At 40.5% G+C, this 25,015-nt stretch overlaps 1 protein-coding gene across 2 annotated transcripts in view; it reads right to left on the bottom strand.

Moving 5' to 3' along the window:
* Positions 1–4,799: 4,799 nt before the first annotated feature.
* LOC102778520 (myocyte-specific enhancer factor 2C-like) overlaps positions 4,800–25,015 on the bottom strand; it is a 38,726-nt gene continuing 18,510 nt past the window's right edge. Inside the window, exons 4-12 of one of the 2 annotated variants that reach the window (XM_006797357.3) lie at positions 23,316–23,519; positions 13,606–13,749; positions 13,325–13,508; positions 12,473–12,517; positions 10,851–11,014; positions 10,726–10,749; positions 10,157–10,286; positions 9,953–10,073; positions 4,800–9,538 (exon numbers count right to left, since the gene is read on the bottom strand). In XM_006797357.3, the coding sequence (XP_006797420.1) occupies positions 9,199–9,538; positions 9,953–10,073; positions 10,157–10,286; positions 10,726–10,749; positions 10,851–11,014; positions 12,473–12,517; positions 13,325–13,508; positions 13,606–13,749; positions 23,316–23,519 (1,356 nt within the window). In that variant the 3' untranslated portion in view covers positions 4,800–9,198. The remainder of the gene's footprint in view (positions 9,539–9,952; positions 10,074–10,156; positions 10,287–10,725; positions 10,750–10,850; positions 11,015–12,472; positions 12,518–13,324; positions 13,509–13,605; positions 13,750–23,315; positions 23,520–25,015) is intronic. The other variant, XM_006797358.3, reaches the window with a different exon arrangement.

The following is a 25,015-nucleotide window of genomic DNA, read 5'->3' on the forward strand; positions in this document are numbered from 1 at the left end:
CTTAGGATAAAAATAATGATAACAATAAATTTTTAAAAAATTACAAAATAAAAAGACTGAATAAAATAGGTTATTAATTAAACACAAAATAAACATAAATTTAAGTGTAAAGCAAAGTAAAAATATATATATATATAGATAAAGTGTCCTCAGTTCCATAACGTGCATTGTGTGTATTGAGGTTTCTTTGCCATGTGGAAATTTGGGTTGATGGAAGCCACCACTTCTCTGAGTGGTCTCAGAATCTCATCTCTGCTTTTCAAAGATGGAGCCAGTTGAGGTGTTCTGGGCATGTCCCACCGGGATGAGGCCCCGGGGCAGACCCAGGACATGCTGGAGAGAGATATCATGACTGGCCTGAGAATGCCTTGGTATTCCCTTGGACAAGCTGAGGAGGTGGCCTGGGAGAGGGAGGTCTGGGCTTCTCCTCTTAGGCTGCTGCCCCCATGACCCGGCCCAGGTTGTTCCTGTTGTCCTGGACCATTTGGGAGACATTGTTGTTGATACTGTGTGTCTTCTTCTTCATCCTGATGGCATAGATGGAGTCCATCCCAACGCTAAAGATCAGGGGTCCCCAATCCCAGTCCGCGAGGGCCAGTGTCCCTGCAGGTTTTAGATCTCACCCTGGGTCAACACACCTGAATCACATGATTAGTTCATTACCAGGCCTCTGGAGAACTTCAAGACATGTTGAGAAGGTAATTTATCCATTTAAATCAGCTGTGATGGATCAAGGACACATCTAAAACCTGCAGGGACACTGGCCCTCGTGGACTGGGATTGGGGACCCCTGCTATAGATAGTAGAATAATACTTTCTTCTCTGCAGCCGTTTCTTTGGATGTTTGGCCTGTTTCAACTTTCTGAAGAAGAAGAGTTTCTGTTGTACCTTCTTGTCTACCTGGGGAATGTTAGTGTCAGCTGCACAGAGAGAGTGACTCCCCAACAACTTCCAAGCGTCTCCCCATCAACCTCCTCCAGCAGAACACCAATCACTTTGCTTTTATGGAAAGTAGGGGTGCAACGATACTCGTATCGATATTGAACCGTTCGATACAGTGCTTTCGGTTTGGTACGCATATGTATCGAACAATACAAAATTTTTAATTTATTTTATCAACTTTCCTTCTGACGATGCTGTCTGTGTTGAGAGCTCAGTGGATCTGCGTTCGACTACTCCGCCTAGGCTGCACTGTCGAGCGCAGATCCACAGAGCGCAGCACAAGCTAGCAAGACAGAAGCTAAGCTCGTTGCAACATGGCAAATTGAACCTCCCCCATCCTCATTCAGATCTGGCCTTTGGAACTATTTTGGTTTTCATGTGAGGTATGACCCTGAAGGTAAGCTCGCCATGGACTGCACCTTTACACCAACATCATCCTAGTGCAAAGACAAGTGGAAGCAGACAAAAACAACAAGCACACATGCTGCAAACTTTACCCGAGTCATTTAGACAGCCGTTAGCACATGATTCTTCTTATGGGGACCTGATATGGTTAATATGCTGCTGAGAATATAGCCCAGAAGAAGCGTATAGTACAGCTTTTATTTTGGAAAGAGACATTTCTCTGTAATAAACTCTCTTTTCCAAAGATGAGTGATTTTTCGATCAGATAGATTTATTATTTTATTACTTTGTTGTTTCAGCAACATTAAATTTAAAAACTGTACTTTTGAGTTCAAATATATATTTATAATTTTAATAAATGACAAATTAAAAAAGCATGAACATTTTTTTTGTATCAAAAAAATGTCGAACCGTGACACCAAAGTATCAAACCGAACCGTGAATTTTGTGTATCGTTGCACCCCTAATGGAAAGCTCTCTTCACAACAACAGACTGTGGCACAGCCCCAATTCACCAATTAACCATTAACCATTACCTCAACTTATTGTATTTTAAATGTTCTTATCTTTCATTACAAATGGCTATCTGATAGATGTGGCTCATAAACTCTCATTAAATTTGTGTAGACTCATTAAATTTGTGTAGAGCGATACTGTCTCTTGTAGGGAAAATAAAAACAATATGCCTTATAATCACTGGAATTGGTAAAGATGACCATGAGACTTGAAAAACATGTGCTAGTGGTATAAAAGTGGTTATGCAATTTGTCAACTAAAGTATTATCTAGTAGTGATGATAAGAAACTTTTCAGAGGTCGTGCTGTACGAGTGCAATATGAGTGCAGGGTTAGCTTAGTGTTTACAGACAGAATACTTGAACCCCAGTGGATTTGTTGAAGGCGATCTTGTTTAAAAACTTCAGTGCAGTTGAGAAATTATGCGAAATTATGTCCACAAAGGGCAGCCAAGAGGTGTAGTGATGAGGGAGTGCAGAGGGTACACAGCTGCAGTTGCCAATCCAGTGGCAACCAGGCTATCACAAGAAGTGGCAGGATGAAGAGAGATGTTGGAGAGGCTTGTCAGGCAGCCGTCCCCTCTTCACTACTCAAACTGTAACCCCTGAGGCAGATGCATCAACCGCTTTAGAGCAGACACCTGACCAGAACTTAACTGGTTATTTGGGTGGTTGTGCACTGGAAAGCATGGTACATCAACATTTTACAGTGGGTCAAATTTGTTGATTTGTTTCCCCAGTATGCTCCTTACTGTCCTTTACCAGGACCAGGCTCTGGGTTGCAGGGTGCAGAGCACAATTGGGACTTTGGCATATCTCATCGGCCAGAGCCAGGAGATAGCTGAGATGACTGGATGTCCTCCAGAGGTGGCCAAACTGGACCAGAGGAGTGTGGTGTTACAGTGAGCTGCGACCGAGCACTAAGTGGAGGGGTGGCTGCCGATGTTTCCACAGCAGGAGATGTGTAGAGACGGTAGGTGCTTCTCTTGTGTTAGCCTCATATGAAAATCCCATGATAAGTTCCCACTTTGGTCACTGCATATCAGCTTGTAAAAGTGAGTATGTCAGCAGGCGACGTTCACAGACAGCTATAGCTTGGGGGTAACAAACAGTTTGCAGACAGACCTCATAGACAGACATTAATGACTTTATAGTATTGTATCACCACAATAGAGGACTGCTGGCTTACTTGTGGTGCCTAGGGTATTTCAAAGCAGAATTTTAGGCAGAGTCTTCTGTCATGGATCGGCAGAATCATAAACCCACTTGCTAAGTACTGGGAAAGATTAAACAGGTATATTTACAGGTAAGTGAATAAATGCAGAGTTAAAGCAATCTGTGATTGCATTAGAGATCAAGGAGAGGTGGTGAAGGTATGCAGGCTTTTCCAATCTGCACACACACGCTGTCGTATTAAGCTCAGTTGTATAAGGCCTCAGAGTACATGGAGAGATCAAATGTATACTTTTTAAGGATTCAAAGACTTTAAACACTTGATTAGTAACAAATGAAAAACACAATTAGTAAAACTGGCTTTAAAACCAAGAAATATCCACTGAAACTGGACTAATGGGGTGTAATTCCTAACAAATGAGGACCAATGTTTATTCTGCTGTCGGTCTTTTCTGCCCTCTGGTGGTTAGTCTGCTGAAACAGACATGAAGATTTCTTTGTGCTGTATGGATTACTTGCAATTATCATATATTTATCCAGATAAATACAAGTGAGTGAAAAAACAAAGGAAAGACTAACAACCTTATGATAAGTACATTTACTGTTTACCTCCTGAGCTACAGCTGTGAGACCAGCTTTAATTCTCCTACACAGCAATTCCCCATTTCTCTGCGTGAGGGTTGAACAACATTCTTCATTCTCAGCACTGTCAATTCAATTCAAATTGTATTTATAAAGCACCAAATTATAAAAACAGTCACCTCAAAGCACTTTATGCTGTAAGGTAAAGAGCCTGCAATAATAAAGGAAGGAATAGCAGGAAGAAACCTCTGGCAGGACCAGGCTCAGGGATGGCCAGCCATCACTTGCAACCAGTTGTTGATGAGAGGATGTCTAACACCTTGCTCCAATAGCTGTTAAACTCTGCTGTGATCTGATGAGCATGAATGGATTTGTTCATGGGAATCATCATCCAGAAAAAGATTACTGCCATTAGAACAGGAATCTGTTACAGTAGGATAAAGGTGGTCAGTAAGAACAACTTTGTACGGTGACTGACATGTGGTAATGTCCTAAGATACTGGAGCAGAGCAGGCTACAGCACAGATTGTGCTTCTAGTGTAAAATGAGTTCAATCCAGTCTTTGAGAATCACAAGAGAAGAGTCTTTATTTCCAAGTCTGGAGGTGTTCACTGAATCCTTGAAACCCCCCTAAAACTTGTTTATCAGCTAAAGTCTTCTTGCTTATTTTGGGCAATGCAGCAAAAATCGAGAGCTCAAATCAAAATTTATTTTCTGTTGTTTGTGGGATCTGGATCTCATAAGTTGATGCTTACTTAGCTTGGCCTCCAGTAACATAGTGAGGAATGGTGGAGTTGTTTTTAATCAGGATATGTCCTTTAATACGAAAAAAATATGTTACCCTGTTAAAAGGGAGCCATCTTTCCCACTGTCGCCCAGTGCTTACTCATAAAGCATCTTGAGGTGACTGCTCTTGTGATTTGGTGTTATATAAATAAAATTGAACTAAAATCGAATAAATAAAATAATGTCAGACTATGTCATCCCACTATGCCATCACTAAACCATTTTTAATGCATTTTGATATTATTATATGTGAGCGTATGTGAAAGTTTAAAAATTCTTGATGTGTACACCTATACATACTCAGTAGGGTTCATCATTTTGACTGAAACTGCAGTATATCTGTCTTCACACAATCCTGTTAAAACGAGGCAATGATAACAAATCAGACAGAGACCGATATATTTTAATATATTTATTTTTTTTGCAAAATACAAATACTACTACATTTCTGAGTGAGGGAATTGCTGTACATCTGCAACAACAGTGTGTTTAATTTGTTTTTCATTGTCTCCAAATTGGCGACAAAGGCCAGCTTATGCCGCTAACAATCTCTTTGAATATCTAACTTAATAGTTATTAGAAGCATTAGTGCATGAAACAATGGCATAACAGAGCCAAAAGTGTACATTTCCCCCAGTGTACAGAGGACATTCACTGATGTCGCCAAAACGAGGAAATGAAACTATTTCATTGGGGCGCTTCAGGTACAGGCAGTAATCAAACTGAAAACAGATACAGAGGGGCTTTCACAATGTCAACACTGCATCTCCCTGTTTTGTGAGCTTCACCTCCACCCGTACACAAGCCACTCCACTTGAAGCCCAAGGATGAGCTCCTGGCTCTCACTTCATTGTGGTACAGTAAGACCAGCTTGATGAAAAGGAAAAGGGTGCAGAAGTGAACACATCTGGGCTCTGCCCTGGTTAACAGACATCACTTCATCCCATCACAGCTACAGGGATTTTCAGTGAGAGAATTTATTCGCTGGATTTACAGTAGAGATGATGGCTGAGGGTTTGAGCTCCAAATATACAGTTTTAAAACCAAAATATTCAAATGTGAACAAGCCTCAGCCACCAGCATCTCTTCAGTATTAAAAACTAAAAATAAGTGGATTTCACTCTGCAGTCCTTCAGCCTGTCTGTGGCTGGCGTCAGACCCAGCTGACATGCAAGGCACAACTCAGTCATTTATGTACACTTGTAGAGTTACACAAACACAACCACGCGGTAGTGGAAAGTAGCCAAGTACTTTAACTTTTCATAACTGTATGTTTTGTTCTTTATTTTGCAAGATTTTATATCCAAAGATAAACTTATAGTGTATGGTGGACTAAATTCTTGTTCTTAGTACATTTTTTACTAAATATGGCGGCAAATCCTAAAATGTATTCACATGTGCTTCTATTATTGCTGTTGCATAAAAAGGTAAAATCATGCACAATCTTGTAAAATGACCATGGGAAGCACTAGACTCAAGGGCGTAGATTTGGTTTTGGCATTGGTGGGGACAGATGATTCAACCACTGAACGCTGCCCTGTTTCTTATTTTTTTCCTTTTTCTCTTTGCTTCTTGATAAAAAAAAAAAAAAAGGAGAAATATACTTGCCTACATATGCTATTCTACATGCTTTTAAACCGTTTAAAATTACAATTCATAGTTTTATATGTGAATTATATAATGTTAAATTACTATTAAACAAATGACTAAGTATTTTTTTGGCTTTAGTTTACTTCAGCCATATTCCATATAAATCAGGTATCATACAAAAATAAAAATAGCTTCAAATACAGTCATGACAATAAAAGAATATGACTTTAAAGACTTCAGTACGCCAACATCTCTGATACATTAGCACTAAGGGAACACTGAATGACCTGGTGGTTTTTGTCCACAAACTACTCATCTAAGATTACCACAAAGTAAAAGGTCTCTCACCAAAATGATGCAACATTTTAGGCACTATTGCCTCTATCAAATCAGTGAGCTGGGATTTTTTATTCTAAACATGACTACTGGTGTCCCACACAACAACTCAATGTCCACTATGTGAAGGAGCCAAACACATGCCTTCTCATCTCGTTAACTGAGATAAACTGCTGGCATATTTGTTTTACATCTATACTGTCCAGTATGGTTACATACAATTTTAGACTGATGTGAGCCAAACCTTGAGACCTCAGAATTAGGGAGGCATTCAAAAGGGCCGTTGGGGGGAGGGGGTATACATATACATATATATACACATTTGCCATATTTGTCACATGAGGAAGGACTCTAGTAGAGAACGTAATTTAACTCTTTCTGCACCGCTGGGTGAATGAGACGTTGACAGATCGTTTTTTTCTTTCTATCGGGTTTGTTTTTCTTTACTGGAAGAGATCAAATTATTGGTGGGGACAATTCAATAATTGCTGAATATTGGTGGGGACATGTCCCATCCGTCCATGCCAAATCTACGCCCTTGACTAGACTAAACCATCGTGGACAGTCTAACGGGTAACATTTTTCACTGGTACTTAGCTTGAACTTAACCGTCCTGAGGATTTCTTCCACCACTGCTAGTATTTAAAAATGATGAAAGTGGTAAGTGGAAAACAGGAGCTTTGTCCTTTGTGCTCTGACGGATTGTCGCTGTGAGATCACGTTGGGTCTGACACCAGCTAAAGAAACTTTTTTCTACCTTAGAGCAAACGTCTCCCTGAACATCTGATGGGAAACGGTGTGCATGTGTGCATTCTGCTGCTTTTTATATCATTGTTATTACACGGGACTGCAGACATCCAAAAATATCAATCTGATCTAACAAGCAAAGACTCAAGTTTAGTTTGAAAAACACTACACTACAAACTCTGTGCAGCAAAGCATCACTTCTCCCAGTCAATATGGCTTTTAGGATCCTCATCCTGACTGCTAAATCCTGCAAAGCTATCAGCACATGCTAACTTTCATGCATCAATTACAAAGACACGAATAACAGTTTCATTGCTACAGTCGCCTCACGCGAGCGCCCTCTGCTGTCTGGTTCCACGCACGACCTCGTTTGTTTTCTTAGGAATAACAACTTTTAGATTGTCTTTTTATAAACTGGATACCAAATTGTGAACTATACTTCACTTCAGATTACTTACATTTGAACATTTTAAAAAGAAAGTAAGTAAATCTATTGTTTAATTTTACAAACTACATTTAGAACCAGAATTTGGGTCTAATTTCCTAATTTCTTTTGGTTTTATTATTTATATAATAATAATTAATGATACAATTCTAATTAATAATAAAATTCCTACAGCTTTTAGCTTCCTTCTGCTAATATACATTTTGTGCATATGTAGCCTGTGTGACTGACATTTTAACTAAAGTACTTTGAGGTGGGTCATTGTCAGAATTACTTACTTAGTTACTTCCAATCACAGCTTTTTTTGCTTCAGTGTTTTCTAATGTTTTTGGCATCATGTCTGAATTAACTGTAGTCCCCCCTTTTGCTCTGAAATTGTCTTCACATTAAATGAAACTTGTTTTCTATCCAACTTGTTCCAGATCACTTTCTTCTCCCTCATAGTGAAACCTCTCACGATTCGACATCACTTTCTCTTCCTGCACTTACTCATACTCCCATTTTTTCAACCCATTTTCTTCGCCACACTTTACTTTCCATACATTCTGGTTACATGAGTGATTGATTATGTGCATAAATATGTTGTACCTGCAGCAGTGAACTGATGCTCCATTTAGCCACCTGACCTTAAATTCACCATTAGCGTCACTATTCAGAGTACCAGATTTTCTCACCTTGATCTTTTTGTTGCTTTGCATACATATGCTCATATGCAGCACATATGTACATATGTTATTTGCTTATACCCACACACACGAACACACACACATAAAACAAGCAATACATGTACACCAACAGCCCCTCTGACAGCTTCAATATGTTTGGCTCCCGAATGATATCCTGGACCAACAGTGTTTGTAGAAAAGGTGGGGAAAAAAGAAACTCTTAACATTTTCAAGCTTTTACTTATGAATGGAAACAGTTGGATATTTCCTTCTTACTTTTTGCTTTGTACTAGTTGAAGTTTAAACTAGTTGTTTTTAATTTTTTCACATATTTGTGATTTACTGAAGTAATTCCTTTTCAGGAGAATTTTTATATTGTTCTTTTTACACTCCTACATTCCTCTAATACATCCATCTTTCTTGACTCTTTGGGATTATTCATATATTCACTGACCTCAACATCAGAAACTCGGGAAATGAATGATATGAACACCCGCCTTTGGAACAGTAAGAAAAAGTGATTATGAATACTTTTAGGCCCAGACAACAGTCTCATCTAACTCACTGAGCACTTCTTTAATTTGACTGAACTCTTTCATTTAAAGCTTTTGGATGTTTTAGAATCTGGGTCTGGTTGGGATTGGCCTGGTTCACTTTCACTATCAAATGAACAAATGAATAAAAACTTCCTTGGACAATATGAAGCTCTGAAAACTGTAAAAAGTTGGATTTAAGTCAAACAGTTTCCTTCCTTTTCTTTCTCGATGTCTGAAAACTGGTTCTGAACTTCAAGGAGTCATTAGTGTGAAGTCTACTAAGAGTATATGCTGGAAATACAGCTGAGCAATCACTGTATCCACACATAGCAGCCCCCACCCCCATGTACATGTTACACATATAGCACACCCACTCAGTACAAGAAGAATATGATGTTAATAATAATAATAATAATGATAATAACACTATGTGGTAACTTTACTAATACTCCTCCCCCGGCTGTAGAGAGGCTCTGATCACGCCGTCCACCCTTCCGAAAGCCTCATCCGTTTAACTGATGGGCTGTGGCGCTCCTCATGACTGGACAGGGGGTGGAGGAGGAAGCTGTCGTTCCCATGGTGATCCTCTCGCTCATCGCTGCCTTCATATGAGCTCCCACAGCTGGACACGCTGTCACCAGGGGAACGCCCTTGTTCATGGGACCCCCGGCCTGTGGTGGAGTATCCAACTGTGGTCATGCCTCCTTCAAGTCCTGTTCCAACCATCCGGTCTCTGGGAGGGGAGGCTGGCTCAGACTTGATGTGGACGTTTTGATGGCCAGAGGAGAGGTTTAGGTTTGAGTTCTGGCACAAATTCCTGTAAGATCAAAGCAAGAGAAACAGCATCTTAAACTCAGAGCAAAGCAAATTTTAAGAACGTCTTTAGAGGAAATATCGATTAAACGCTTGTTTTAATTCTTTGGTGAGAATATGAAGATTCTTGTTTTTGGCTGCTGTTTCCAATTGAACATACAAGTGGATAGAAACATTGATTTACAGAAATGTGATCATGTTGCACTTGGGCTCCGTGGAAATGTCTGTTTTTTAAGGGGATTTCTGAATAATTAAGTAACAATTACTATTAATTAAACTATTTTTTTTTTTATTTTCATTTTTTCCAGTGTATGCTGGATAAACCAGGACACTAACAGCTCAAATTATTGCATTGATTCTGGACAATTCTTTCTAAGGCTTGGCCTGTGGCCTGAAGGTAATATACACAGCTGCTTACCCCATGTGTCCCAGTGCTGAGTGTTGTAGATTCTGTATCTGCTGTTGCTGCCAGTTCACTGATCCCAGAACAGAACCTCCAAAACTGGACAGCGATGGCAGGTCACTGCTGAGGGAGAAATCTGAAGATGGACAAAAAGAGAAACTTGAGCAAAGACGAGGAAACCTGTGGAGTCCAGCAGCAGTGTGCTTTTGTTGTAATCACCTGTGCCATAAGATGAAGAAAGTGTAGATTGGTACCCACCCATCCCCTGACTGGGGATAGTGGTGGCAGAGAGAGTGACAGCAGGGGTTGACAAGGTCTGAGCTGTCTGGGAGTGATTTATTCTCTGGTTCTGCAAAGAAAAGGTAAGATGTCACCAAGCTAAACAGTGACAGCTGATTCAGGGCCAGCATTTTATGGTTATCTGCCACGCCTGGTAATCATGATTTGCTCATTTTAGAAAATCAGTAATCTCAAGTGGTACTTCTAGCGTTTGCTGGTATTCATGGTAACCTGGTCATGCCAATAACTCCTTTAGAGATCCTAAATTTTCAAGCTCATCTTCAGGAGCCTTTCTTCATGGTTCCTTAAAATCACTTCAGCGTCAGAATTTTTCAAATATCTCTAAAGTACAAATAGTTCCCTTATACTTAAGGTAATAATGTAAATGACATTGGCACTAATTTCACATATTTGTAGCTTGTATATCATCTATAAACTAGCAGAAGGAGGCATACATGAAAAGTATGGTTCTCTCTACTGATCCTCAGATTTTTTTCAGAGATACTTACCAACATCAGGTCAAAGTCCTCACACTGCAGGGCAGCAATAAAGCACAAACTCAAATGAGTCCGCACATAAAAATAAACTTATGAAATCAAACAAATCAAAAGACTAAGCAGAAGGAAGCACTTACAACAGCTGGTATGTTGTTGCACTTGTTGGAAGGGGGCATCAGTGTTCGCAGGTCAGGTTTACGGCTCATGTTCATTGAAGGACTTTTATCCTGCATGTTCTTGGGGGCGCCTCCTGGAGACAGCAGCCCAGGGGAGGTGCAGTGGTTGCTGTAGCTGTCGTTTCCTGGTCGGGCAAAGTTTTGAAAAGGTATTTCTCATTACAAATGACTACAAAATCACTACTGTACCCCAAACCCATTTTTATTTGTGCCTATGTTTCATGGAAGTATATTTATCATTGCTGTTTTCAAACTTCTGATTCTGACCAACCACTTTAGCAGGATGTTCTAAGATTTTGTGCGACACCATTTTTACATAAAATAGGTGAATCGTCCCTTTTTCTAGTGTGAGGCTGGTAAAAATGTCTTTAACTCCAGTATCTGCAAATGTATAGTTGATTGAATGCTGCTGGAGCACTCTTTAACGGAACATCTGGGGAGAAAGTTCAAAGTGCATCACTCCAATCAAAAAGTCTGAAAACGTGCTCATCCACTCAAAGTTTTATAACTGCAAACTCTAGCTGAAGCCAATAACCAGAGAGGGAAGATTGTCTGTCTCAGAAATGAATTTTATATTTTAATTCTCTGCAAGGTTTTCAGAGTTTAAGCAGCTGAACAATGAGCAATGACAGACTCCCAATGTACTGCTTTATTCCTCATCTGAACTGGATACAGGGAAGATACCTAGCTGTCCAATCACAGGGGAGGAGACTTACACGAGTGGTAAACAGCAAGAAGAGACATTATCGCTACAGTTTTCTTCATGCATGTCCTCAAATAACCAAATGAAATGAAAAATGACACTCTGAGAAGCACCTTTTTTAATTGTGGGTCTAGCAGCAGTAAGCTGTTGAGGTACTTGCAAGATATTTCATCGATGGATGTTCTATATCTTAGCAACCAAAGGGTTCCAGGTTAAAAAAAAAAAAGTTGCACACCCAACCACGTGCTACCAGTTTTGATCTTGTCAAGATCCTAGTGTGTGAGAAGAGCCTGAAAAAGGATGGTGTGTTTTCAGCTGGAAAAATAAAGGCTTTTAAGAGAGAGGAGATTTGAGCTTATGGCTACTGTACTCATTGCCCTCCTGGAGGCACTATAGTGCATCTCTAGCAACTAAAACTGTATTAAGGAAATGCTGCTGCAGTCAGTGCCCTGATGACATTTACCACTGGTATCACCTACTGTTTAGAGCAGGCATGTTTCAAGGTGGCGCAAACATATGCATAATGATGCCCTAATCAGCAGTGCTGGATCCATACACTCACATTTTACCTGTTTCCACTAGAAGACTACACTATCATGTTCACCACAGCAGCAACTGACGGAGTGGAGGAATGTAGATGAAGCCCCTCAAGAACTGGCTGTTCTTTCAGTGCCTAAAACCGACTATTATGTAAAATATCTTCATCTACATTTGTAGTTATGGCTGCTCTGTTATCTGATATTTCACGTGTTTATGTCATTTAATATTTAGGTGACCTAAAGACAGTGTTCAGTTTACTCTGTTATGAGGAAGATCTATCTATATAAAGAGAGTGATAGAGAGATACATATAAAGAAATAAGACAGAGTTGCGTTCTTACCCACACTTGACAAAACAGTGCTCGACAGCTCTGAACCCATCAGTCCTACAGACAGAAACACACACATCAAATGAGTATACAATCTGGGTTTTGTTGCTCATTTTCATTATACAATGCCATAATACTTTGGGTGTTAGATTCTTGATCAGGAACCTTTGCAAACTATTTATCATGTAGAGCTCATCTGTTATTCCAAACCTGATATGCAGAGATTGTCTTCATTCTTAAGAATAATAATTATTCAAATGAACATACTATATAGGTCTCCCAATAAATTACTACTAAAGAAAAGGAAGATTCAAGAGAACCTAACACAGCTGGCAAAATTGTAGTTTTATTAACCGTGTTAGGAAATGCAAAGTTAACACAAACCCACAATAGAAAGATTACTGGGAAAATGATCCTCTTATGGCCTTAGCATATCTATTGATTGTCACTATCATAGAAAAAAGTAGGAAAACACTCACGGCTGAGTCACTTTTTAAGTTGTATTCTTAAGTCTAAAATGCCATTCATGCCTGACTGCTACACCTTTTTGTCACTGCTGGACCAAATGTTGGCCAATACTGTTTTTTTTTTTTTCTCATATAGAAAATCTGGAAACACTGCAGCGCGTCAGTCTTTCTATGAAAGGAAAATCAGCAGGATCGTGAAAAGATTTTTAAATACAAGACAAAAAACAGGAAAATACGTGCTAGGTAGGTTAACACCGAGTATTTGCTAGGTGTGGACCAGCCTGCTTATTTGCCCAAAGGCCCATTTTGAGCTCTAGCTGTTACAGTCCAAAACAGCTGAACATTTAATAAGGTCTTTGATGAGGACTGAAGTAAAAGCTACTGACCACAAACATACCTGCATTTCCTGTGCTGGAAGGACGTTGAGGCGACATGCTGTTTCTTTGCAGAGATGAGTGAGAGATGGGCAGCAAGCTATGGTTACCCAGATTGCCCCCTATGCCCTGATGGGAGTAGAGCAGCCCACCCTGATTACTGCCTGGGATGGATATACCCATGTCATAGTTGGAGGAGGGCAGACCCTGCACATAGAACAAACAAAGCCAGTCGTCACTGGTAAGGAAACACGAAGCTGCTTAAAACAACACTATGCATCAAAAAGAGCAGGTGTGAACATACACAGATTCTCTGTCGGTTGATCATCAGGTCAATGTCTTCATTGATTTTCCGGTATTTATCGTCCAACTCTGGGCTCTGGCCAGCAGAGTCATCAGCCTCGATGTCAGGGCTTTCACAGCCGTTTAAACCCTTCTTTCGCAGGGTCTGGATAAAAGAAGACAAACAAAAGAGACAAACACAGTAGGGTGACTTTACTGTATGTACTACATCCATGGATCTTCTCTGAGACCTTCCTCTTTTCCTCCTGCCCGGCAACTCCATCTTCAGCATTTTTTGTAAAGTGTGTCCACTATCTCTCCTCTGCACATGGCCTAAACCTCATCTCAGGCTCACCTCTCTAACTTTGTCTCCACATCCCTCAACCTGAGCTGTCCCTCTGATGTCCTCATTTCTAAGCTTGTCCACCCTCTCCGAGATTGTGTTAAACAGTCTGGTCTAAAAGTCCATTACCCTCTCTCCCACACATCTGCATAACTCCACAGGTATGTGACCTGGACCAAATCTTCATCCAACTCTTCTTCATTTGCTAACTTTCCTCCATACTCACTATAAGCCTTTTTGTTGCTTCCCTTCTCTCTGCTGTACATCTAGCCTTCCAGCACTCCTGTCTACTTTATTTCTATTTATGGCCATCGCACTTTTCCTTTGCTAAAACTTCCTCATTCCAACAACAAGACTCATTGTCTTTGCTCTGTCCTGATACACCAAACACCTTCTGGCAGTTTCCCTCAATGGTACTTTTCCAGTCATCTGGTAAGTCTTCCCTACCACCCAGAGGCTTTCTCAATTCCTCCCTGAACTAAGTGCATAATTCTATCTTTTTTGACTTAAATCATTTAAATCCTTACGTCTGCCTTCACTTGCTTCCTCGTCTTGATGTCCAAAGTCAAAATCGACCATCCTTCTCTCCATCATATCAGCTTTCCCTTTAGCAGCCATAGTCCCTACTCTCAACTCCACACCCCTGCCTTTCTTTCCCTCTCGCTGCCTCCTAACACACCTCCCTCTATTTCTGTTCCTATGTATTCAGCCAGCAGTAGTACAGTTTCCACCAGCACCCTGTTAGCCAACAGCATCAGAGGCAGTAATTGTTACCCGGTCCAGAAGAATCTGGTATGGAAATCTCATTCTTGATTACCCACATATTCAAACTAACAATGACTACCATTCCTGATGGTAGCGTCTCCATTTATACAGGCATCGGACTGGCACTGAACTGCTACTTGTGACTACTACAATTAGTAGCTCTATAAAACTATAAAACATGCAATCTAAATATGATTTTTATGAATTAAAGGCCCTGGTTGTGTGGTTAGTTAGTCTGCTCTGAGAAAGTTTTGATCTTGCACCAGGACTCTTCTTCTAATGAAGAGGTCGAACTTAGAACAAACATTTCCAACCACAAGAGGGCGATAAATGAGCAGCTATCCCACCAGTGAGGCTCCAAACTGACTTCTATAGGCCAGACAGCAGTTTAAAATGTAAAAGTACAATCAGACCCAACATACTCGTTTCACCAGCATGTGACAGCATTCACAAAAAGGTCTCTGAATTTTTATACTCATGTTATGCGTGAAAAATAAACAGAATTTAATTTGTGTGTGTGTCTCAAAGGTCAGATGCTTCATGTGAATATTGGGAAATCTCTTCTCTTACACAGATTTTGGATGATGACGATGATGGTGATGTGAGTGTGTGTGCGTCTGTTTGTGCATGTGTGTGTTTACGTGTTGTACAGTGTGTGGTTTGGGTCTTGGTGGCCTGCTTCAGCGCTTCACAGCCCATTAGTCCAGTCTGTCACTGTATGGGCATGGCAGTGCCTCTTTCAAACACAGACATACAAATATGACTGTTGGAGCAGCTATCCCACTCATCCCAGTCATGTACACCTGTTGTGCTTTAAAAGGGAGGGAGGGGGTTTTAGGGTCTGCAGTGAGGGGAGGGGTGAGGCAGCTTCCACCAATACCAGTGTGGCTACTGGAAGGATGGCCGTAGAAGGTTATTTTTTGCCCCTGTGCTCCGCAGTGTTCCTCGTCACTCCCTTGCAATTTGTCAATCTGGCTGATTTATTAAAACATAAAACCAACTCCACTAGCCTACTTTTCCCTCATCAAATACACACAGAGCACACAGTGCTACTACATTATGCCTCACTTTGCTTTTTTAGTGGAAATAAAGACTGAATGCAAGGAAGTCAGGTGGAAACATTTCACTTGTTAACTTTAAAGGAGCAAACTGTTAAAATACTTCACGCGTTTATGCAATAAAATGTGAATTTAAGGTAAAGTAGAGGTCTCCTAATGGCCTATATTACATCTGTAAACAGTGTTTAAGCATTGAAGTTAGTCTTAGTCTGCTGGTTTCAAATTTAGGTTTGACCCAACTCCAAAGCAATTGTGAAATGATTCATTTGAGAGGATAGAAGAAAAACAAAATTGTAATTAGGGCTGAGAGATAAATTAATCTCAGTAATTATCACAGGAAAAATTACCTCTATAATAATGACGATAACCTGATGAGTAATTGGCAGTCTGCACAATCATCTGTACAATTAGCCTCTGAGGTTACAGCATCAGGGTTATGTGGATAAAATGTTCACAAAGATCAAGAAAAAGACAACACACGCACTTTCTCTCGCTCTCTCTCTCTCTTGGAAAATTAGAATAAGTGATCATGGGGAGAGTGTGCAAGATGAGGCGATTGTTGTTAAAAGACAACAATCACTGACAAGAAAACAAAAAACTTTTCCAGGATTTTAAAAGGTTCCACAACCAAGCAGCCAAATGTGCTAACAAGCCTCACAAGTAGTTCAGTCTGCAGCTTCTTTTCTTTAACAGAAACCTATCTGTAGCTGTTTGTCAGCTACATCAGCAGCCATGCAGTCAAGCTTTAACTGCAGCCAGGCAACTTCACCCGCTCACTTTCACCCATCCGGCAGACAAATCTATGCACATCATTTAAGCTGCTTTGGTTTGCCTACAGTTGCTGCACATAACAGCTGCTTTGAGACCCACCTCCAATCCACGGCATGTCTTTTGTCCCGTCTTCCTCCCCTCACCCACCCCTGTCACGGCAGATGGCCGCCACTCCCTGACCCTGGTTCTGCTGGAGGTTTCTTCCTGTTAAAAGAGAGTTTTTCCTTCCCGCTGTCGCCAACGCGCTTGCTCATAGAGGGGGTCTTATGATTGTTGGGGTTTTCTCTGTTGTATTATTGTAAGATCTACCTTACAAAATTCCATCCAACTCATCTTTCCATAGCGTATCTGACTGAATCCTATTTGTTTCCCACATATCCCGTCCATCTCTACTGCATCCATCTAACAAGATACTTAAGAAAAAGCAATTCAAGTTGTAACATACAAGTACACAGTATACACTAAATTCTTCCAAGGGACTATGTTTGTAGTTAGATGAAGCTAATGTGTTACAGATTCATATACTTCTAGGTTCTGCAATATACATCATTGCTTCTTACTGTATAAACTGAATGGATGAAACTTAACTGGTGGTTTTCAATCAGTCAATTACTTGTAAAAGGTAGTGGGGAAATTTAGCTGCCAGTGGTGAGACTGATAGAATCGCACGCAAATATTCCGCTAACATTCATTAGAGTTCAATTCTATTTCATTTATACAGCATTAGGTGCCTTTCTTTTAAGGCACCTAGTGAAATATCTATGGAGAGTACTGCTCTATAGCAGAACTCTTGCCCTCATTGACCTCCCTCTCCCTCATTGACCTCCCTCTCTCTCTCTCTGGGCAGCAGCTGTGCCCACACCAAAGCTAGGCACCGTTTGAGAGTCACTCTGTTGTGTCTAACTTTGTCGCTCAGTGATCATTTGTAAATATAGCCAAGATCACAGCACATTCATTAAGTGGTGTGAGCTGGTGTTGTCAGACAGTGCTGTTAAGGTGCAAGGTTCTCAGGTTCTTTGTACAAAATATGTCTGAATACAAAGAGCATTAAATTACTTTAGTCTTGTTGTGTTTTAATGAAATTCAAAAGCATTATTTAGGGGTGGCTGTAGCTCACGAGGTAGAGCAGAAGGTTGGTGGTTTGATCCCTGACTGCTCCAAAGTAACCAGATATTTGGACAGTGCTCTGTTCAGTAAGCGATATCACAGTCTTCACATAATAATGCAAATACATAAGTACATGTTCTGAGGTCTTAGTTATTTCCAACCACTGACGAGGAGTGTGTGTTTGTCAGGCTGAATATGTGTAACGGCAGGTGGCTGGAACAGATTCCTGCTTTGGCATTTGCAACTTAGGGGGAGACAGCTGACGAGGAAAGAGGGAAAGGGAGATACCATAATATCAAATCAGCTGCCCGTCTCCCACCCAACTTCACCATTCATTGCTTTTCCATCCATTTTGTTTTCTCTTTTTGGCTTCACTTGCTCCATTGGTATCTCTTTTCGTGGGCCGTCTCCTTCTCTTTAACATCAGACGATACTTTAAATCTATGTGAGCGTCAGTGTGTGTGCGCAGTTGCTCTGAAAGTGAGCATGTGCCAAGGAACATGACACGCAACTTTTACACCATCGCAGGCAGCAGATGGCAGTTTTGTCCAAAATTAGACCTACGTTATTTACAAAGACACAAGAAACAACTGTAAACATTCAAGTTATGGATCCCAAACTTTCCACGCATTTCTCTGAAACTTTCCTCATAATTTCCTTAAGAAATAGCTTCTATGTAGCTATCAGCTGTAAACCTGTTATTTCTGACTGAGGTTGGTGAATGACAGTTTGTAGAGGTCAATAAAGGAACCTTATTTTACACTGGCTTTTCAGCCCTGAAGTCAACATTTATTACTAGAAATATTCACATTTACTGGATTTTCCACCTTCTCGTGTAGTTTTTTTTTTTTTTTTTTTAATTCTGCATACATTCATGTTCTCAGGAGGATAAATCCTACAGTCCTGTTTTTGCAGTAGCGCCTTAAAGAGGTGGATATTTGTACTGGATCATGTGATGCTCCTGTTCTCCACTGTGCAATAGTCTTATGCTTCCAGTTGAGAGGGGTTAGGCTATGTGAAAAACTGTTTCACCTGCTATCAGTAGAGCACTGGACTGAATTTGAGCAGACAGCATAGCTTCATACACTTTAGAATTCATCCTGCTGCTTCTATCAGCAGTGACACAATCACAATAAGGACCAGTGAGCCTGTCTCATTAGCTGCCATAATTGCATATGCTGTAAAACTATCCTCATCTTTTTTGTTTTTTTGAACTAAGGAAAGAATTTTGCTACCATCATTAGGTGTCTTCCCTGCTACTTTCAGAGACAATGGGAGGAGAAATAGCTGAGGGGAAGGGAAAAATTCCAACATGATGCTGTAGTACTGGAAAAGTTCATATATCATTAAGCAGTTTTGTCCCCTTTATGACAGCTTCTATATTAATTGTAGAATCAGTCTGTTGGGTAATGTTGCTCATGAAAGGTATGTCTGACTACCTTTCTTTTGAAGAATGTTCCTTTCATCACCTCCAAAGTTTCTGCTCTGTCTGATAGGTCTGCTTTTTTTTTTCAGCTCAGTGATGCAGCAGTACCTTTTTAGACCACACACTGAGAGGTCCGAAAAACAGCTTTGAAATTCCTATCAAATCAGTCACTCCATCCTACTGCCACCTATGCAGAGAACACCCTTAACAGGTCTCCAACCCACTTTGTTTAACAAAGAGGGTCATATAAGCATTCACTGACCATGTTAATTGACCACGTTACTGGGGAGGAAGCCAGAATACCTGGAGAGAACCCATGCAGGCACAGGGAGAACATGAAATCCACACAAAAAGGCCAGCTGGTGGACTCGAACCCAGAACCATCTTGCTACAGACCACACCCCAATGCTGCCCAGGGGATCATTTGCTTTAAAGAATGTAACATAACTAAGGACCTGGAATAAATTTCTGACCCTTAATTTGCCACGAAAAACTAAAAACAGTCCACACCTGTCCATGAGACCGTAATCACACATCTAAATGTTTATATGTGTGATTATTTTTTAACTACATTAACAGCACACAGATTTCCATCCACAACACTAAAGAAGTGAGACAGTAGTGTAACATTAGTTTCGCTCTACTGTTAATGTGGTATTTTCAGTATTTCTGTATTAGTTTGAACTCACAAGAGTGCTTCTGCAATGCTGCTGTTATATTTAGTTATGAATCTAAGCTTTTCCTCCACTACTGCTAAATGAGAAATAAAAAAGGACATCTCATTGTGTATATATAAATATCGGACACACTTTTACATGAAGTCCTTGACTTCCTCTGGTTAGGTATGTGCTGGACTGGACAGAGAGGGAAAAAGGAAGGAGGGAAGAGAAGGAGGTTGTGGGGAACTTCAATGTGGTTACTCAGTCTGAAGTTGCGTCTCTTCCTATTCTTCATTTTCCTCCTGTGGTTCACACACTTATACACACACACACACACACAGTCATTCACAGCAAACCACAATTACACACTCACTGCCCGTCATGGCTATTCTTAGCTGTGTTCTGGGCTATTTTTAGACCACTACCGGTTTCCAGCCATTTAGCAGGGAGGGATCTCAGCCAACACAAAGGAACTGGACTCACTCCGCAAGCATATGTGAGTGTAGGTTTCATCTGTTTCTAATCAGAACACGGCACGGATCCACAGTTTAACACACACGCACGCACAAACACACACAGCGGGCTAAAGCAAAAGAAGGTTAACAGAGTAAAAGCGAGGAATGCAGACTTATAAATAGCAGCAATGTTCCCAGTCTAAATGAACACAAAACAATAAGCTGATAGTTATCTGGCCAGTAGCCTGTACACACACAAACAAGCACATGAGAACAAAAAAAGATAACCAAAACAAAGGAGCCTCTCTTCTACTAAATTCCTGCCAGCCAGATATTTCATTGCTGGAGTCTTTTCACATCTATGTGGACATACTATCATCTAGAACTTACACTTCATTCCCCATCCAGCTCAGTTTTTCCAGTACTCCTGCATAAATAAGGGAGTGATGTGATTGTTGGGTTTTTCTCTGTTTTCTTCGTATCGTTGTAGGGTCTTGACCTTACAATATAAAGTGCCTTGAGGTAACTGTTGTTGTCATTTGGTGCTATATAAATACAACTGAACTAAAAAATCCTTGGTCTTTAAAGATACTCTGCACTTAATAACAGCTGTGGGTGAATGTTTTTTACATAACTGACACATTTGAATACTAGTCCTTTGTTTGTGCTGTTGGTCCCTTTTGGGGCATTTTTAAAGGGATTAGGACACAAAAGATATGGTTTACTGTGTGGTATAGACTGACCAAGAAGTCTGGGTTAAGTTCATTTCTACACTTCCTGGCATGTTAGCTTATAAACCTGGCAAAAATGATCAGTCCTATGCTAAAAAAGGTAAATAAGTAATTAAAATCAACCCTGAGACAGACCTAAACATACCAATACTTCATATTGAACAGTGAAAAATGCAATAGATGATGTTATGGTGGTCAAGTCTAGTCTTTAATATCTATAATTTATACCATGACATAGAGGTACATGAAAAATAGTCTCCACAAGACATTCAACTGCTTCCTTACTCAATCTTACTGATTCCACAGGAATTAAGAGAGAAGCTAGCAGCCAGGTGCTGCTAATCAAATTCACTTGATTAACTGATCATCAGTGAATGTGTGCACCTCCAGAAAAGGCGAACCTTTGACAGTTTGCTGCACTGAAGCATTCAGATGTGTGCTAACACAATATCACGATCTTCACAGAAGTGAAGCACATTCACCCCAGGCTCACACAATACAATGATCAGAGAAAGCTTGCAGTAAGTGAGTGGTGCACTCTTCGATAAACCAAATAATCAAATGTGAGTATGACAGCTAAAGTGAGAGCTTTCTTCATGCAGCCACAGCTCAGGGTGTATGGCAATTCACTATAACACTGTATCATAATACATTTTAAAAAGTGTTGTTGTTGTTTTTTAAAAAAGGTCCATCTTTCATAGATTATGGGGCACAAATTTACAGTTGTGCTCAAAGGTTTCCATCCACTCATCATGGGCTTTTTCCAGACTGGAATGAATTTGCAGCGTCCATCTAAGTGTGTGTGCAGATAAGATGCTTAGGTATTGAGAAAAGCACTTGTGTCACTGGGCGAGGCTTCAAGTAAAAAGTGCTTTGAGTGCTCAGAAGTCTCAGTCCATTTCATTTGGCAAAACAAATTAACAATGGCACCCTTACATACAGAGCTGGAATTAAAATGAGTCTGGAGAAGAAAAACTCCACTGGCTTTATCAAAACGATCCACTCATTCATCACTCCTTTCCACTACGATTTTACGAAGGTTAGGAAACTAACGAAAACGCCATGGCTAGGCAAAAGAAAAAGTGTCCACACACACAGGAAAAGAAAGCTGGACAGTAGCGAGGGAGGATAAGTTGTACAGAGGTTACAGTGGCAGCGACAGCAGTGAGCAGTAAATAACGCTGCTGTTCAAACTGTGTCTTTACAGCACAGAGATGAAGGGACTGCAGGTATAGATTATAGTAATGAGCTAAACAGGATTGTAGTAGATTACAGAGGATTACATAGTGCGTAAAGCTGGCTCTGATGGGGTTGCCCGAAAGGTCATGTGGTCGGCAATGTGGGGGAAAAGCTCAGGTGACGCACGCATACGGTGTGTCCATGTGCAGGCAGAGAGCAGAGAACGGCATCAACACAGTCCTCTGCCTTCTCGTCTCAACAGGATAGTCCTGCTTATGAGAACAAACCTTGGATGTTTACATTTAATTGTCTGATTCATCTTCCTCATCATTTCCTAAACATAATCTGTTGTTTAGCAATATGTCACATGTTTCATTCAGAACTGCCTGGATTCTGACATCTTACAGCTTAGATTTGACCTTGGTGTCATGGTGTGCTTAGCAAGTGTCCAAAACGTGGGTGCGTGTTTCCACAGAGTGTGTGTTTGCATGTGTCTGCAGAGGCAGTTGCTGTTGTGCTCTTTTCCTAATACTATGACTATTAAAATTAGGCAGAACAAGGTTCAGTCCAGCACAAACTTTAGTACTGTGTGTTGCTGAAATGCTATACAGTGTGTCACACACACATTTGCACAGTGAGGTCAGATCCTCAAAGCATCATAGTTCCGATTAATAAACTATACAGAAAGACTTTTAGCTACACAACACTGGCTGTGAGGACATAAGCTCCACCCACCAGTTGTTCAAAACTGCTCTTTAATTTGCGAGGCCCACGTCCTCATTTTAGGTTTGACAGTGTTTTAGTAGATAAAGGCGAATGGCTTAAACATGAATTGAGCTGCAGTTTGGGGAAGGCCTCGAAGGGGACTGGTGGTGGCTCCTGGGCCTGGAAGATCCTCACGTACTAAATAAAAGTAAAGAAGTTAAAGAACTGAAAAGGGGAGGGACGTAAACGAGAATGAACAGCTTGTAGAACTGGGGGAACATAAATAGATGAGAACCAGAGGGAGCGTGTTTGGAGGCGTGGTCCCGCTCCTGAAATTCTGATATGAGGGGCAGCTAGTTGGGAGAAAGTAGTCTTGGTGTGACAGGGTGTCCACATCAAATAGAATAAGTAAGAATAGTATAAAAAAGATTAATGGATGGTTTCTCAGAATTCTTTTTGCTCAATCAGGAAACTGAAAAGACCAAAGTCAACAGCTTATACATGTTCAACGTGTGTGTGTGTGTTTTACTTACATCCACAATGTCGGAGTTGGTCCTGCTCTCATGTGGTTCATTGTATTCGGTGTATTTCAGCAGAACTTTGTCCATGTCTGTGCTGGCATACTGAAACAGCTTGTTGGTGCTGTTGAAGATGATCAGTGCAATCTCACAGTCGCACAACACACTGAGCTCATAAGCTTTCTTCATTAGGCCAAATTTACGCTTAGTGAAAGTCACCTGGAAGAAAGGAAGGTAAAAGGAGAACCGTGAAATGTCTAGTTATTAATGAGTCCATCTACCATTTTGCAAATTGTCACCCCATGACATATTATATATAACTTATATGGTCATATATATGGATTTAGGTATGCAACAGAATCATCTTCATCAATTTTGGAAAGTCATAAAGGTTGTGAACAGGTGTAAACTGCTGTTGAGATATTGCATGTGGCCCTGACAAAATAACAGAACATCTGAAGTACAGTGTGCCACCAGAAGAATCTGAGTATGAAAGCAGAGGCTATAGAATAAAAGCATATAAGATAAAGGCATAATGTTTTTATCCTTCCTAACTCCATGCTAACTATTGGTGTCAGCAGTCAAAGACGAAACTGATAAAATGTCCAGCTTAAACAATTACAGGTTTCTGTGGCTAGGTTACTGTCAAAGGTATTACAACAAATTCTTTTACATTGTCTTCAAAAACACATAACAACTACCAATAATCTTGCTCGGTCAACAGGATAGGCAAGTGAAGGCCAAATGTTTATAATAAGTAACATTATTGCCTTTCACACTGTGCTGATAAATGTATGTTCCAATGATTTGATGCTGAAAATATGGTTAAAATCAGAGTCGGAGAGGGGCAGAGAAGACAGGAATAAAGCATAGAAAAGTAAAAAAATAAAAATAAATAAATATCAGAACAACAAGATGATCTCAACAACTTGGTAGCTTGGGTGGAGGTGGGTTGCAAACCAGCTTGCATTTGCACTACAAAGAGTACAAGTGTGTCAGGTCAGCAATCGCTGGTGCTTGCTGCTATTTTCCACACATGTCAGTCATCATAAACTGAGCCGCTGACATAAAAAAGGAAATGTTTTTTTTTCAGTATGAATAATTGTCATCAATATGACCAAGTACTCATACTTTTACTGTGTTCACACCACAAGTCTGCACACAAAGAGGCACTGGTATACCTTGGTACAGACTAGGAAAGGACTAGGAGGTCAGTTCTGCCCTGTCAGGGGGGTCAGGAAGCACATGTGCCTGCATTTCCTGTCATAACAGGAAGAAAGGAACCACTCCCCCAGAAAAGATATGTGTGTGTGTGTGTTTGCGCCTGTGTGTGTCAGTGCACCTATTTACAATCAGTTGTTATAACCCAGTTGTTATTTTGCCATGAGCTAGATGGTGCTGGCACATTTTGAAATGATTCTCACACACAATCACACAGTCGTGTTTGTGGGCGTCACATGACATGGTTTTGCTAGCTTGTCTGTATTAAGTGTTCTTGGTTTGTGTTGTACTTGAGTGAAAGCAGGCGAAAGAAAGAGCGTGAACGTGTATATACAGCAGCGTTTCATGCGTTCACCTAAACACAGACATCCCTCTGCACAGGGTTCTTGCTCTGAGTAATCATGACTAAATGTTTCATTGCATGTCACAGAAGCTCCTTTCTTAATGAGGCCATCAATTTGTATAATTCCTCTTTCTGCTGTATGATCTTTTTG

This window comes from Neolamprologus brichardi, chromosome 7, assembly GCF_056152115.1.
Source record: "Neolamprologus brichardi isolate AB-2024 chromosome 7, ASM5615211v1, whole genome shotgun sequence".
NCBI lineage: Eukaryota > Metazoa > Chordata > Actinopteri > Cichliformes > Cichlidae > Neolamprologus > Neolamprologus brichardi.